This window comes from Pipistrellus kuhlii, unplaced genomic scaffold (genome assembly GCF_014108245.1).
Source record: "Pipistrellus kuhlii isolate mPipKuh1 unplaced genomic scaffold, mPipKuh1.p scaffold_m20_p_15, whole genome shotgun sequence".
In the NCBI taxonomy this organism is placed as follows: Eukaryota; Metazoa; Chordata; class Mammalia; order Chiroptera; family Vespertilionidae; genus Pipistrellus; species Pipistrellus kuhlii.
In genome coordinates this window covers 39,603,724-39,618,621 of record NW_023425460.1, presented here as the reverse complement: position 1 = coordinate 39,618,621, position 14,898 = coordinate 39,603,724, and the positions used below count along the sequence as shown (strand labels likewise).

The window sequence follows — 14,898 nt, the reverse complement described above, 5'->3', positions numbered from 1 at the left end:
GTCAACATCAAGCCCGGAGGAGAAATGATCAGTGACGGGGAGAAAACCCAGCATGCACCAGGGCTGCGAGGAGAAACTCATGGTGGAGAGGCTGTCTTAGGGGCACCCCAGGGCGGACAGCCCAGTCCTAGAGGGAGCCCCTCTTTCTCAGATCGTGGGGCCTGTACCACTTGGGGGTTTGTCTTGGCTTCCAGTTTAGCGTTTCCACTGGGAACATTTTACGTTCCTAGATAGACTGTGGAAGAGACGGAGGGAAGGAAAAAGGCAGGGAGGGAGGGTGGATGGAAAGAAGGGAGGAGGGGGAGGAGGCAGGAAGAGGTCTGTGAGCCTTCTCTGGCCTCAGCCTCTGTCTTCATTGTGTGCCTGTCCCACGTGAGGAGTTAAGTGCCACCTGGCCACCTCGGGACAGGCAGGAGGGCCCAGTTCCAGTTCCGTTAGAAGCCTGGGCTGGGCGGCGGGCACAGAACGTGCCCCAGGGTGTCCCAGTCATTTTTAATCCGCTGTCCCCCCGTTTCTGATCTCTGGCAAGCTCTTGTAAAAGGCAGCCAGACACGCCACTGCCTGTGGGAAGCTGTCCATTTAGGAGAGACTGAGTTGGCCACGGCTGAGGAAACGGACACTCAGACTGAAGACCTCTACAGGAAGGGGCATGAAGAAGTGAAGGAGTACTATTAGCGAAGAGGGAGCTGCCTCAAGGAAGGCGGATACCCCATTATCTTTTTTATTTTTTATTTTTAAGGCCTAAAATATGGTGCTGGTGGTCGGGGGGTGATGCCGGATGAGCAAACGGCCTAGGCTCTCTCTCGCTGCCTAACCAGCAGAGCTAGACAGGGAAGCCTGTGCTCTGCCAGGGCCGGTGGCACTGTGGGAAGGGCTGCAGTCTGTGCTCCAGGCTGTGCCACCCCCACGCCCAATGGGACTCATTCCCTTCCCCTCTGCTGCGCTGGCGGCAGGAAGGCTCTGTCACTCGGCTGGAGAGGTAGGAACATGAGAGGCATGAGGGTGGCACAGAAAACCTTCCTGAGGAACCTTCTGGACTTTATAATGACCGAACAACCCTCTAAACCTCTGTCAGGTCAGTTAAAAATACTAACATGACACCACGATCAAATTCATAAAAGCTCCTGAGGTTTTGATTCTTGCTCCACAGGCTGTTTCCTGGGACATGGACAGAAGAGAGGGAGAGAGGGAGGGAGGGAGAGGGAGGGAAGAAGGAAGGGAAGAAAGGAGGGAAGGAGGGAGGGAGAGGGAGGGAAAAGGAGGGAGAGGGACAGCTCCACCTCGAGGTCAGGGGGTGGGTGGGGTGGGGGGTGGGGAGCAGCAAGCCTGTGGGGGAGCAGGAAGGTTCTCACGCTCTTCCTCCCAGCCCCAGCAGACTGGCCTCCCCACCACACACGTGCTAAGGACACGTGCAAAGCGCCCAGCAGTGCAGGCCCGGGGCGTGACCATCCGCGGGGGCCGGGGCTCCGGTTCCGCCTCCCAGGAGGAACAGCCTCATACCGTCAGCTCAGGGCGGCGGGCCTGGAGAAAGACGGGTGCTGGGGTGATGAACATGTGGGAGCCCAGCCCAAAGGTCCGGGCTCTCCACACTCTCCCTCATCCACACCCAAAGGGCAGGCTGGCAAGCGCGGGTGTGAGGGGATCGGAATAAAGGGGGGGAGGCCTGGAGATGCTGCTCAGAGCACACAGCGGCCGGCCTTCCCTCGGGACTCACGTTCCCATGGACCGGGTGCCTTGCTGAGGCGGCCACGCTCTGAGCCACTCAATGGGTCCGATTTAGCTCAGAGTCCCCACCACACCACGTGCACGGTAAAGTCTGCGATCAGCAGTGACGGAAGGGATCTCAACCCACATCCGGAGAGAGCGCTTCACCACGCCCGGTGCCCACGGAGAGCAGGAGCACCTGCTGGCAGAAAGCCACCCACGGCTCCAACAGGGAACAGGACGAGGAGCCTGTGGCTGCATGAAGACAAGCTGTCCCACTGCCCCCCAGAGAGGATGACAAAATCACTTCATGTGACCCAACGCTGGGCACCAAGGCACCAGGCAAACCGAGAGGTGTCTCATCCATCGAGAGGAGAGGGAGCCCAGAACTTGAGCCAATGGCCTAAGGTGACCAGCCGTCCTGCTTTTGGCAGGACAGTCCCGATTTTTAACAATTTGTCCCTCGGCGTTTTAAAAACCTTTTTAAAATGCTGCAGGACAAGGGACAAATTGTTAGAAATCGGAACTGCCCCGCCAGAAGCGGGACATCTGGTCACCTCACCAATGGGCAAAATGCAGAATAAGAAGGAACGATGAAAGGTGACAGGGGTCTCTGAGGACAGCGATGAGGGAAGAAGAATCATGAGTGTCACTCCACTGCAATTAGTAAAACAGACCACCCGGCAGCATTTTCTGAAATCCAGGAGAGGAAACTAGGCGAACCCTGCAGCTGACAGAGTCCAGGAACACACAGCTCACAAGACACACTCCTCTGCACGCCCTCGCTGGTCCCTGCCAAGGGATGACTTCTACTGGCTCTTTCAGGGATATTCCCATCATGCCCCTCAGCATGAACTAGACTCCCAGTTTTGCTGCACCACGGAATAAGACATTGTTTCGATTTTCCCTCTTAGGGTGAAGGGCCTGCTGGAAGATCTGTAAGGAATTACACTCTCTCCCTCCACCCCACCCCTCCCCATCCCACCCCACCCTCTTCCCCAGAAGGCCACCCAGAAACCATGGCTGAGAAGCCCTGTCCCTCCTCTCTGGATGCTGGCGGGGCCAAACTGAAGGCCACGACCAGACCCTCCGAGCCTGGTGCTCGGACGAGGTGCTAACGGTCCCCCCGCAGAGGGCAGGCGGAATCAAGCGGACATTCCCTCTGATCCTGTGGCCACCCGGCACCCGCTGGCAGACCGGCCCTGAGAGCAAGGATCCACCTACATAGTTATCCCGTGCGGACCAGCCGGGGTACAGCTGCATGTGGAGCTGCCGCTCCTTCCGCGCCAGCTCGTAGTATTTTGCTTGCTCCTCTCTCGACAGCGCGTGCCACTGGAGGGGGGGGGAGGGGGACAGAGAGAGACAGACAGAAACGTCACCAACGGCACTGCGGCGAGGGGTGAAGGCGGCTTCTTTTTTGGGTAAGTCCATCGGGAATCGTACCACCTGCGGACGATCTGCGGGGCCTGGCCCCATCAGGAGTGCTCCAAGCACTGATTGGCGTCCATGTCACTCCATCCCCTGCCCTCTCTGGGGGCGGGGCCGGGGGAGGGTCATGGCTGTGGTCATTGGAATCTGGAGTGACTGGCCTGCCAGTGTGGCCGAAGGAAAACACATGGGGACGGGACACCTCGCCACCCGACCTGCTGCGCCCCAGGCCCCTCTCCCCTCCTCCCCCGGGGAGGGAGCACCTACCCTCCGGCCCAGGATCTGGTTGATGGCCGCGCTCTCTTTCAACGTGCACTCGGCCACGACCTTCGCTCGCATTTCCTTCATATACAACATGAACGCGTTCAGAGGTTTCTTTATGTGGGGCTTCTTCTTCTCCTCTTCCTTTTTGGAGTCCTGATGCTTTCTGCATGTGGACAGGACAGACAGACACAGCCCCGTGAGCAACCGCGAGGGCCCACTTCCCCCGGGGCCCAGAGCCCGTCTCCTGGGTCCCCCAGCGCCCCCACCCAGCCGCTTTGAACGAAAAGCTCGCTTCCACCCTGGGTCTCGGCCACCCTGGACAACGGAGCAGAAGCAGCCTGGGGAGGGGCTGGGTGCACAGAGGTGTTGCAATTAGTTCCTCACGGGTCACAAGCACACCATTTTCCCAGGCTGAGGGGACAGCACCTGTGGCCGCCGGCACCTCGGCGGCAGCGCCTGCTCATAGGACTGAGCTCCAAAGGCGCAGGGATAGGGTGAGGGACAGGGATATGGTTGCAAACCCCAGTCCAGCCACGAACATAAAATACTCATCTTCCAGCCCATCCTCCTGTGAGGCTGGAGCCCACAGGAGCTGGGTGTCTGCCTTGGCCAGGGCCGCCAGCCAGGAGCCACCCTGCCAGCAACCACCGGCTAAACACAATGGCAGAGGAAAGTGATTGAAAGAGCAACTCTATCCTAGCCGGTGTGGCTCAGTGGATAGAGCATAGCCCTGCAGACTGAAAGGGCCCGGGTTTAATTCTGGTCAAGGGCACATTCCAGGGTTGTGGGCTCGATCCCCAGTGTGGGGCGTGCAGGAGGCAGCCGATCCATGATTCTCTCTCATCACTGCTGTTTCTCTCTCTCTCTCTCTCTCTCTCTCTCTCTCTCTCTCTCTCTCTCTCTCTCTCTCCCCTTCCTCTCTGAAGTCAATAAAAAATGCATTAAAAAGAAGAAAAGAAAAGAACGAACGACACTTACGAGCTGTGGAGCGAGCCGACGTCACTCTGGGAAGATTCCTGTTTGACGGTTGGCGTGACGATGGCCGGGTGGGGGATGCCAGTAGTGTGGAGAGTGTGATGTGGCGGGACCATGTGGGGAGGGAACCTAGAAGACAGGAAGCTGTGTAAATCGTCAGAATCAACATGAATGAATGAGGAGGGATGCGCACACGCAACACGACACAACAGAACACGCACATGAAAGCAAACCCACGGCATATGAAACCTGTCGGCATTAATTAGCGATAAATTAAACGTAATGATTCTCATAATGTCATTAAAGCCAATCTCCCCCTTCATTACGCTCACTGACAGGAGACGTTACGACTTCTAACGTCTTTAGCAAAAGACAAATTTAACGGATGCACTTGGGTGGCCAAGGAGGCTGGGGTGACCTGGTGCAGATCACACGCCCACGTGTGTGTGTGTGAGGTGTTCTCGGCGGCGTCTATCTGAGCAGACAATTTCCCGAGCCCTAATCGGCGCCAGATGAGGGGGGCAGGCTTTTGTTGTGTATTGACAGCCGGATGAAATATTCATGCGGCTGACGTGTACACACGCTTCTGACAGGGCTGCGCGGGCCTCATTAGGCCTCATTCTGTTGATGGGAGTGTAATACAATTTTTGTTTTGCTTTGGCGGCTCTGCCCCCCTGGTTTTGACAGGAACGGGGAAGACAGCGAGGCAGGGAGATGGAGACAATCCAAATATTCCCCATTTGGTTCTCATCAGAAGTCACTGACACTTTAAATAAGTTTGTATCGTCTTGTGGAAAGATGCAAAAAATAAAAAATAAAAAGCACTCTTTGACACGCACACGCAGAGCTTTTGAGTTCTGAATTCCCTGCTCTAAAATGCTGGGGTTCCTAATTAGTTTGACTCAATATACTGCCTATGCGTTAACCTTCTAAATGGTGTCCAGAAGTGGGAATAAAGACAATCAAGCGTGTGCCGTCCCCTCTGATGCTGCTTATTTCTAGGAAAGTCCTCTGAAGCACTGTTTACGCCCTGAAATGGCATTCCCCAACCGTGCAGACCCGCCAGGCAGAGAGCTGATTTCAAAATACTCTTGGCCTCATCGGCAAACTGACACTCGGACCGGACCAACAGTTGTCACGTGTCCTGGCATGCTTGGAGTCACCGTGATTTTTATTAGGTCCCAAGGACCACCCCTCCTAGAGGAACATATACTCAGTCCTCAAAGTCATCCATCGTTTCCGAGACTTGGAGCAAAACGACATATAACAAAACCAGTTTTACCACGGGCTACGTGACACAGACAAGAGTGAGGTGGCCATGGCACCTCATCAATGAGATAGCCCAATGGCACTTAAGGAGAAGATGTTCTTTGAGGGAAGTGGGCAAGGGGCAAAGGGGTAGGACCCCCCCCCCCAAAGGAAACAAAATGGCAGCTTCGGGCTCCCAGTTGCCATGGTTAAGCAGTGAGCAGAGGGGGGCGCTGTTCTGGCAGAGAGGAACCCAGATCAAGCCCCCGTGGCTTTCTTAACCCCAAGCACAGCAGTTCCATGCGCCATGCAGGGAGGACAGCCAACTCTTTAGAGGAAGCCAGTTCTGGTGGGAGATGCTAATGAGGGTTTCCCAAGACAGCTTCTTAAAAGGACCCTATGTTGACTCACAAGATTCTTTCCACAGGTAGACTGTGGATGAAAACAGTTTCCACTTAAACAAAACCATGTAACAAATGGCAAATTGGAAAAGGATTAAAAAAAAAAACCTCAAGTACTAACTGAATCCGCCCAGCTCAACAGAACAAATGCCGATGAGCAACGTGGGTCTGGGACAGGGGCCCAACATTCCACCCCGACACAGCCCTCGCCCGCTGCCTTTATTAACGTGTCAACATTTGGTGGTGTGAACGCCACGGTCTAATGAGAATCATGCGAGCCCTTTTAGGGTTTAAGAAAGAGAATAAGGAAGAAAAGGAAAGAAACACCCTACGAGAGAGAGTGAATACCACCGACTATGAGAAAGCAAGGGGAAAATTCATGTCCTTCCCCTAGAAAACATGGAAGCGAACCCCTAGGAGGCACTTGGGGTGCCCACCTGCATGCATGCCTTCCCAGGTCTCCTGTGCAAACATAAGTTAAGAATATGTGCTCCTGGGAGCCTTGAGGGAAGGGGAGGGGAGTGGCAGCCTTCACCGTGAAGGTTAAAAGGCTTGACATTCCTCAAGTACATATGTTCCCTTCCTGTGGAATGAGAATACATGTACAGATGAGAGAGAGAGAGAGAGAGAGAGAGAGAGAGAGAGAGAGAGAGAGAGAGAGAGAGAGATTGGAGGAAGCAAGATAAAAACACGTGTGTGTGCACCAAATACCATAGGAAGACACCACAGTTTAAGTACATTTTAGGGTGGAGAAAAATTTCTAGGTCAGCCATGGGAACCGAATACTGCCAAGTTCACATAGGTATACACGCACTCACATATCTGAAAAATGTATAGGGGAGAGAGAGAGAGAGAGAGACAGAGAGAGAGAGAGAGAGAGAGAGAGAGAAGTGTGTGTGTGTGTGTGTGTGTGTGTGTGTGTGTGGAGTGGGGCGCTATATGCATACCTTCCACAAGAAATTCCTTTCTACAGACAACTGTTTCCTGAAATGCAATAAACACCCTAAAAATTCCAAGCAGCTCATTATATGCCCCCGTCTGCTTTTGTGGCTCCAAGCCAGAATCTTAACTTGTTAAGGACAACTAATTTTTGTTTCTGGCTGTCTCAGGGGCCTCTCCCGTCCTCACTCTCACTTTCCTTCACTGTTGACACGTTTCTGTTAACTGGGTGTCATCTGCCGGCCTTGATTTCATGCACAAGCAGTGGGATGCATTTTCCTGTGCAACAATTCGGCTTTGAGTTGCATTAGGTTTGTCATTATTCTCTCATTTTCCCCCTTGCACTTGTAACATTTCATCTCTTCCTGCCTTATTTTTTGTGAGCCACGGTGCACCCACATTATGGTTTATACATGATCTCGCTCGCTTTGAAGTCGGCGGATTTCAGAGCCCGGGCTCGTCAGGAGAAGAGCCTTGCGCCAATTTAGCAGGCTGAGGGCCCGGAGCTCCAACATCTCAATCTAAAGGGGGTCACAGGGTGGCACAAGTGAGTGTCAGCGAGAGCTGTTTAATTGCCAATCTAGGCTTCTCCATGGTGTTTAAAGTATAATGACCCATCACTTAATTCTGAGGAGTCCTGGCCCCGCTGCTGAATAGAATGAATATCAAAGGGTATTCTGGAGCAGGGCACGCTGCCTACATTTCCTATAACTGCCATAAGGATAATAGACCTATACTTCTGTCGCCCCATTACCACAATAATGTATTTAATTTGCTGTATACGCTTTTTAACTAGCTACCTTTCATAGGGCCTACCTGGGGAATCGTCGTGGCCCCCCCACCCTGCACCCGGAGCCCCTAACCTTTCCTCCTCCCCCCACCCCTTCCCTTCCTTCCCTCCACCCCCCTCTGCCCACCAATAAATCAGCCACTAACCTCCTAATGATAATCCAATCAATAAGCTTAACCCCGATCCCCATCCTACGATTACTTCCCCGCGTTTAACCCCTGGAATGCACCGAGTACACAAACATGAGAAGCAACCAGGTGCTTCGTGTAACGGCTGCACGAGAGAGGGTGAGCTGCGGGTCCTAATCTCCTGGGAGACTCCCCGTTGGTTCCCAGGCTCCGCGGGGCTGTGATGACATCACTGAATGAACACTCATCGGTGAGGCAGGAGAAGAGGACGCGCAAGGATTCTCCTGCCTCCCCGATGCTGGCATGGCTCTGGACCCCGGTGTGACTTATCTACAGCATGGGGGAGACAGGTCCTGAGGGTGGCCTGACTCCATGGCATAGTGACAGATGGAGGAGTGAGAATCTGCCACAGAATCTTCATGCATGGGGTTCCTACACTCCCCCTTTTTCCCCCTCACCCAGATCCCTGTTCTTAGACGTAGGAGAAGCAGCATCCTGGCCTGTCTGTCCAGTCCCCCCTCTCGCCGTGGGTTCCCGTGTTGGCTACAGAGATTGGGGGAGAGACTGGGGTCGGCAGCTTGGCCGTGTAATGTATGCTAATTGAATTATGCGCCATCATCAAAATGGATTAGTTGTTGCAGCCCATCAGGAAAGTCTAAACCTCCACCGATTTAATTAACTTGACTGAAAATCAGATGAACAGAAAATAAAACTATCATTAGGAGCAATTAGTGACTGCTTAAACAGACTGCTGCCAACCGGTTTGTAAATAAACTCCCAGTCACTGAGAAATGAGCCAGAATTAATCAGAGGGGAGAGAGAGGAGGATGGATTAGGAAGGTCTAGGTACACACAAGTGGATAGGTGTACGCAGGCTGCATATGTATTTATATGCTTACAGGCACTTGAATGTGTACACACACAGGCCAATGTGGTAGCCACCAGCCACATGTGGTTACGAAGGACTTGAAATATGGCCAGATCAAACTGAGGTGCGCTGTGAGTAGAAAATACTCATCAGATTTCAACAACTAAGTCTAAATCCAAAAAGAATGTACAATCTCACGCTTGCTTTACAGGGATGACATGTTCAAAGGATAATATCTGACAATAATGGGTTGAAGAAAAGATATTAAAAATACCTTCGCCTGATTTTTTTTTTTATAAGTGTTTGTTCAATTTGGCTACTAGAAAACTTAAAATTCCAGGAGTGACTCACCTTAATAGTAAAATTATCTTCACCCTTTCCTTCCTTACCTAGTATAAAGCAACTGAGAAACAACACTTCATAAAAGCTCTGCATGTTCCAACTTCCTCCTCCTGCCTTCTTAAACTCTTATAAAAAATAGTGTTCAACCCGGCCAGTGCGGCTCAGTGGTTGACCTTTGACCTGTGAACCAGGAGGTCAGAGGTCAGGGCACATGTTGGGGTTGTGGGCTGGATCCCCTATAGGGGACATCACTGATGTTTCTCTCTCCTTCTCTCTCCCTTCCTCTCTGAAATATATATATATATATATATATATATATATATATATATATTTATTTATTTTTTTTTTTTTTGAATAGTGTTCAATTGACGGACTCAAAAATTTCACCTCACAATTTCACCATCACCCACTTAGGAAGTGCACGATAGTTTTTCAGTATTTTCTAGGAAGAAAGCCAAATGCCAGATGGGTCTTATGCCATCAGCACCTCCAGCGGCAGCAGGCCCTGGGTGGCCTGGGCACAGCCTAGAGATCTCTCGGCGAAGTCAGCCCTGGCCTTGGTTGAAGGCCACCGCTCTTGGGACTCACCTGGACATGGAAGCGTTGACAGTCAGAGCTGTGGGGTAAGGGTGGCGGAATCCTCCTGTCGTGATTGGGTACACTGGCTGGCCTTGCCTACAAAGAGGGGGGGCACAGAGTGAGAGAGTGCCACCAAGGGTGGGGGTGGGGGAGAGGAAGAGGAGAAGAAGGAGAAGTTCTCTCTGCACAGTAAGCTTTATTCTCATTTGATCAGAACAAAAATCTTGGGGATTGTACAGGAAGGATCAAAGGGAAGAAACACAGAACAATTTGAATGCCATAAATCTGATAGGAATGGCTAATTAAATTTTATAACCTCTGCTTATGTCAATAGAGACCCTCTCCCCAAGCTGAAACTAGGTGTTTTGTTGTAATAATTAAAGGCGAAGTCTCGCTTGCTTTAATGGAGCCATCACACTAATTGAGGGCTACACATCCAAAGGAAAACAATAATGAATGTAAATTTATACCAAAATAAAGTACAGTGAATCAAAGGACTTCAGTTGCGCTTTGGGCCTCTTTCGGTATTTAGATCTCGGTGAGAAAACATTAAATTAACAGAGCTTAATTTGTAGCCTTTTGTCAAATTAACAAGTGTTGACAAGAGTTACCGGGGGGGAGAGTCCCCAAGAAGAATTGTGGGTAACCAATAGACAATCACACCTCATTACAATAATTAAAAAATACAGCAACATGCAAAATAGCATCCTCATGAAAGACACACAACTTTTCCTGACAGAGGACTGCCTGAGTTGGCTATTCCTTTTTATCCCAGCCTTCAAATATCTCCCCATCAGCTGAAAGGGGCCAGTGATGACTGAGAACTACCGGAGGAATGGCCCAAAATCTACTGAAGAAGAAATGGGATAGGAACTCACGTTGATGGTCCATGTCTACCTTCCCCCAAAATAGTAAGGAGAAAACAATGAACAGAAACTCTGCTCAGGGTTAGTACTCAGTGTAGCTACTACATAGTACAAGCTTTTTTGAAGAAAAAAAAAAATGTAGAATCTGTTCAACTTGAGAAATAAGGGTAGAATGGGGATGGGAGGTAAGAAACCACCCCAAAATTATATCTTCTTTAAGGTTATGAAAGGCAGTATTCCCAAGACCCACCCCTGAGCGTTTCATCAGGATTTATTCTTGTTAAGATTCAATAAATTGCCCTGAGTTTTTTAAACAGTAGAGATCACAGGCGCATGGCGTAAGCATGCAGACAAATAGACACGGAGCCATGCAATCACAAAACACACGTTACATGCTTGCACACACAGTTGGCTTCTGCACCCAAACCCTTTCTACTCTGGGATTTTTAGAACCCACTTTTTAAAGTTGTCTGAGGAAGGCCGATGGGTGGTACTGTGAAAGCAAAATGGGGTGATAGGAAGATATATTGCCAAGGGCAGTTTGATGACCTGGGCACTGCGGGAGCTGGCTGACATTCGGCAGGCCCCACAGACTGAAAGACATGAGCTCCCCTGCCCCACCCCTTATAATCAGCATTTAACATGCACAATCTCATAGAGATGCTGGTTAAATAGCACGGAGCTTCTCAAGAGATAAAGCTTCCCACTGTTGGTGTCAACCTTGAGAAGTCATGGTCAGGATGGAGCTGGAGCATAGCCCCACCCCTGGATTTCAAAACTGGGTTCTGCCCGTTGCCCCTCTGCTGCTGCCTCAATCCGATGTCAGGGCTCCCGTCTGGCTGCCACAAGCAGAAGAGCTGTGATCAGTGTCATTGGATAGAAGCCCTCAGAGCCTTCTACGATTCCCTAAAAGTACCTGAGGGACACCTTTGGTCAGAGACCAACCCAGAGCCATTGGGACTGGGCTCAGAATGCTAAGTATCAAAACCCCTTTACCTACACAAGCCACCGGATGGCTGTTGGCTTGCCCTTGCCCCCCCACAGCGCACCTTCCCCCCTCCCCGTATTGCCCCCCCCAACCTGTCCTCTAAAACACACACGTCCATGCACAGAAGAAATAAGAAGCATGCCCATGCAAGAAACAAAAAGTAAATTAAAAAATGGAACTCCTTACTGTGGTACTAACCATCCTAGCGGATGGGGGATTTGTCCTACGGTGCCCGGAGACAGTGGGTAATACGGAGATATATCTGGAGGGTGCGGAGGCCGTGGGATTCCTGGGGAAAGAAGCGACATTTTTAGGTACAAAGGAGGGAGAGAAGGAAAGAGAAACAAACTGGAGATGGGAAGAAAAAAAGGGCAAAGAGGTACCTCTTCTGTAATCCTAGCACGAGGTTCTTTTTCTGATTATAAGCATATTGGTTGGGAAGTTTACTTATTGAAAAGTTGGTCTAGCTCATTCTAGATGGATCGATACACTAGGTTAATGCAGACAGACTCAGAAATAACATCTTCGGAATTTCTATCTCATCTGACTGATGTGATTTAATTTTTTTTTAATCTAAAGGGTGTGGCCCATAGTGAGTGATCAACTAGGTAATATTACCTCCTTTGCCCTCATGACTTGTCCCCTCACTCCCTTGAATTCGAACAACTTACCTACACGACTCTAGTTTCTGCTATACTTTATGAGTTATGTCTTTTGACTTCTCTCAAAAATATTAATTCCTCTAGAATGTCCCCATCCCAGCCTAGAAGATGAGCTATAGGGGGAACTCACCAACTGCCCTGGCATCTTACCCAAGGAAAAAACTAAACTGAACAGACATGATACACTCAGTGCTAGAGATGGACAGGGAGACCTGGTACACTCAGTGTAGAGATGGACAGGAAGTCATGGGAGACCTGGTACACTCAGTGTAGAGATGGACAGGAAGTCATGGGAGACCTGGTACACTCAGTGTAGAGATGGACAGGAAGTCATGGGAGACCTGGTACACTCAGTGTAGAGATGGACAGGAAGTCATGGGAGACCTGGTACACTCAGTGTAGAGGCTGATCCTGGTCTAAAGGACAGTCACAGGTGGGAGTTAGGCCCGCCTGCCAGCTGAGTGCTGCTGAGGCCTACACGGGCTGACCTCTGTAGGTGCAAGCCATGGGAGGCTTCTGCATTCACAGGAGAGCATCCTGCCATCAATGCTTAGAAAGCAAGCGCGCTGGGAGCGACTCTGACCCCGGGGAGCTGATCTCCCACTGAAGGGCGAAGCCAGGGGCAACACCACGGAACTCCCCCGGCACTGGAGGCAGCGAGAACCACGTGTCTGTGGGCCGAAACTATTTCTTTTAATTAAAAAAAAAAAAAAAATCATTCAGGAAGCTTTTAATCTGTACGTGAAGTCTCCCTGGGTGACATTTTCATGCAGGCGCAGTGGCTCTCTCCCCATTACAAAAACCAAACAGATTAGCTGGGCTTGGACCCTACGCCGAGCCATTCGCACACTTGAAAGAATGTTCGTGGAGGAAAAGTAAACAGTCCGCAGACGTTAATCATATGTTTTACGATAACCATTTAAAAGCTATTCCCTGTACTGCCATTATTCAAATGAGCCGTCGATGCTGCCATTCACTCCCGGGTGGCTGGCAGCCCCCGCCAGCCCCGCAGCCAGGCTTGGCCCCACGGCACAAAGGGGGCTCAGAGGCCGGGAAACCAGCTCATGTGTGGCTCCATTCAGGGCAGCGAAGGCCACCTGCGTGGGCCATCTACCTCTGTCCGACACCAAACAATTCCCTGACACAAACAGCCATTTAAAACCCATCCCTCTGATGGCCTAGCCGGGGAGGGAAACCCCAGCCAGCGAGATACACCCCGGCCTTTGCTTCCCCCCAAGATCCTGCCACCCGGGGCTCTGGCTAATCTGCTTGTTTTAAATCTTGTCGCTTCTCTCTCTCCCCGCTTTGGGCAAAAGCAGGGGCGGAATGCAGGGAACAGGGCCCCAGGAGAAGATGGAACCTTCTGTCTGAGATCCTACTGGCTGCTGGGCGATGCTGGGAAGAAACCCGGGGGGCTCAGTTTTCACATCTGTACAATGGGCTTGTGAATGCCCAGGGCAGGCATCATAGGGGAGGAAGATCCCAAATAAACCAGCACCGAGAGTGTGGAGCCCAGCAGTGTGGCTTCTTGAGGCAGCACCAAAGCCATCATCAAGTGACTGGGGTGACTGAGGTCCCTGAGCCACCAGGGGGCCAGGGTTCCAGGGAGCCATGCATTAGGGCTCCCAGGGACCTCAGGAGGAGCCCATGAGATGCCTCCAGGGCTATTACTGCCTCCAAGTCTGTCTGAGGGCCTAGGAGTTGTAAGCTCCTCACAGCCAGGTTCTCAAGGTGGCCCCTGCCAGGAAAGGGGGGGGCGCTGGAGAGACCTCCCGAAGAGAGAACGGTGTCCCAGCAGGCTCTGGCTTCCCAGTCTTCCCCTCCAATACCCAGGGGAGGGAAAGGAGCCTCCCGCAGCCCCCGCCAGTCCCCACCCTTCACACCCCCCAGCCGGTCCCCTGTGGCCCCGGGACCAGCACAGCCTCCCGGGCACACGGCCTACCTGTTTTGGGGTCTACGTCAGCTGGTAAGTGTGGAGGCGGGTTTCCAGGGGTGAAGTGTTCGTTGCTGTAGGTGATAAGAGGCGTGAGAGGGTGGACATGGTGAGGGTGCTGCACCACGGGCACTTTGTTCGACTGCGGGAGGAGAGGAACAGAGAGAGGACCATCAGGCTGGGTCCCCAGCAGCACAGGCCAGGCTCCCCGGCCACACCCTCCCCACCTCGACTTCATCAGGTGCACTCCATCCCGCCCTCGGCCCTGGCCCCATCCACGCATCCAAATCACAGTTCTGAGACAGAGCTCTGGGTAGGTATACCTCAGTTTTTACCTGCCCACTGATTGTGGCTTTTAAAATACCTTCTCCACCACCACCCCATCATGGAGCCTGAGAATTTGCACTTTTCCCATCAGCGGGTACAACGGAAGTGGGTACTCTAATCTCCAAGGCATACTGCGTTCTTGCATGCGTGTATGTTGTGTGTATGTGTGTGTACACACGTGTGCATGCCCCAGAACCCCACCGGAGGGACTTACACGAGGCAGGCAGGTTCGCAGGGGGCTGGCTAGGAAAACCTTCAATTTCAAGAAAACCCACCAGGGCCCAAATCTACCCCCTCTCCCAGCCTCCTCCTCCACCACCCCTGCCCCTGCCCCCTCTCTGCCCCTTCAAACCAGCAGCATGGGCCCCGGGCATGCCACAGTCCTTTGCAGAAAGGTGGGTGAGAAGTCCCACTCCTGGCCTGCCTGGCAGTGTGAACTTTATCAGAAAGCTCTCC

The 14,898-nt window shown here is 51.9% G+C and overlaps 1 protein-coding gene across 46 annotated transcripts in view; it reads right to left on the bottom strand.

Moving 5' to 3' along the window:
- TCF7L2 (transcription factor 7 like 2) overlaps positions 1-14,898 on the bottom strand; it is a 193,971-nt gene that overhangs the window by 10,929 nt on the left and 168,144 nt on the right. For 23 of the 46 annotated variants that reach the window (XM_045582088.1, XM_036439017.2, XM_045582094.1 and 20 more), the window contains 6 exons: positions 14,125-14,257; positions 11,707-11,809; positions 9,676-9,762; positions 4,375-4,515; positions 3,400-3,559; positions 2,929-3,036 (listed from right to left, as the gene is read on the bottom strand). In XM_045582088.1, coding sequence (XP_045438044.1) covers positions 2,929-3,036; positions 3,400-3,559; positions 4,375-4,515; positions 9,676-9,762; positions 11,707-11,809; positions 14,125-14,257 — 732 coding nt within the window. The remainder of the gene's footprint in view (positions 1-2,928; positions 3,037-3,399; positions 3,560-4,374; positions 4,516-9,675; positions 9,763-11,706; positions 11,810-14,124; positions 14,258-14,898) is intronic. The other 23 variants (XM_036439052.2, XM_036439037.2, XM_036439043.2 and 20 more) reach the window with 4 other exon arrangements.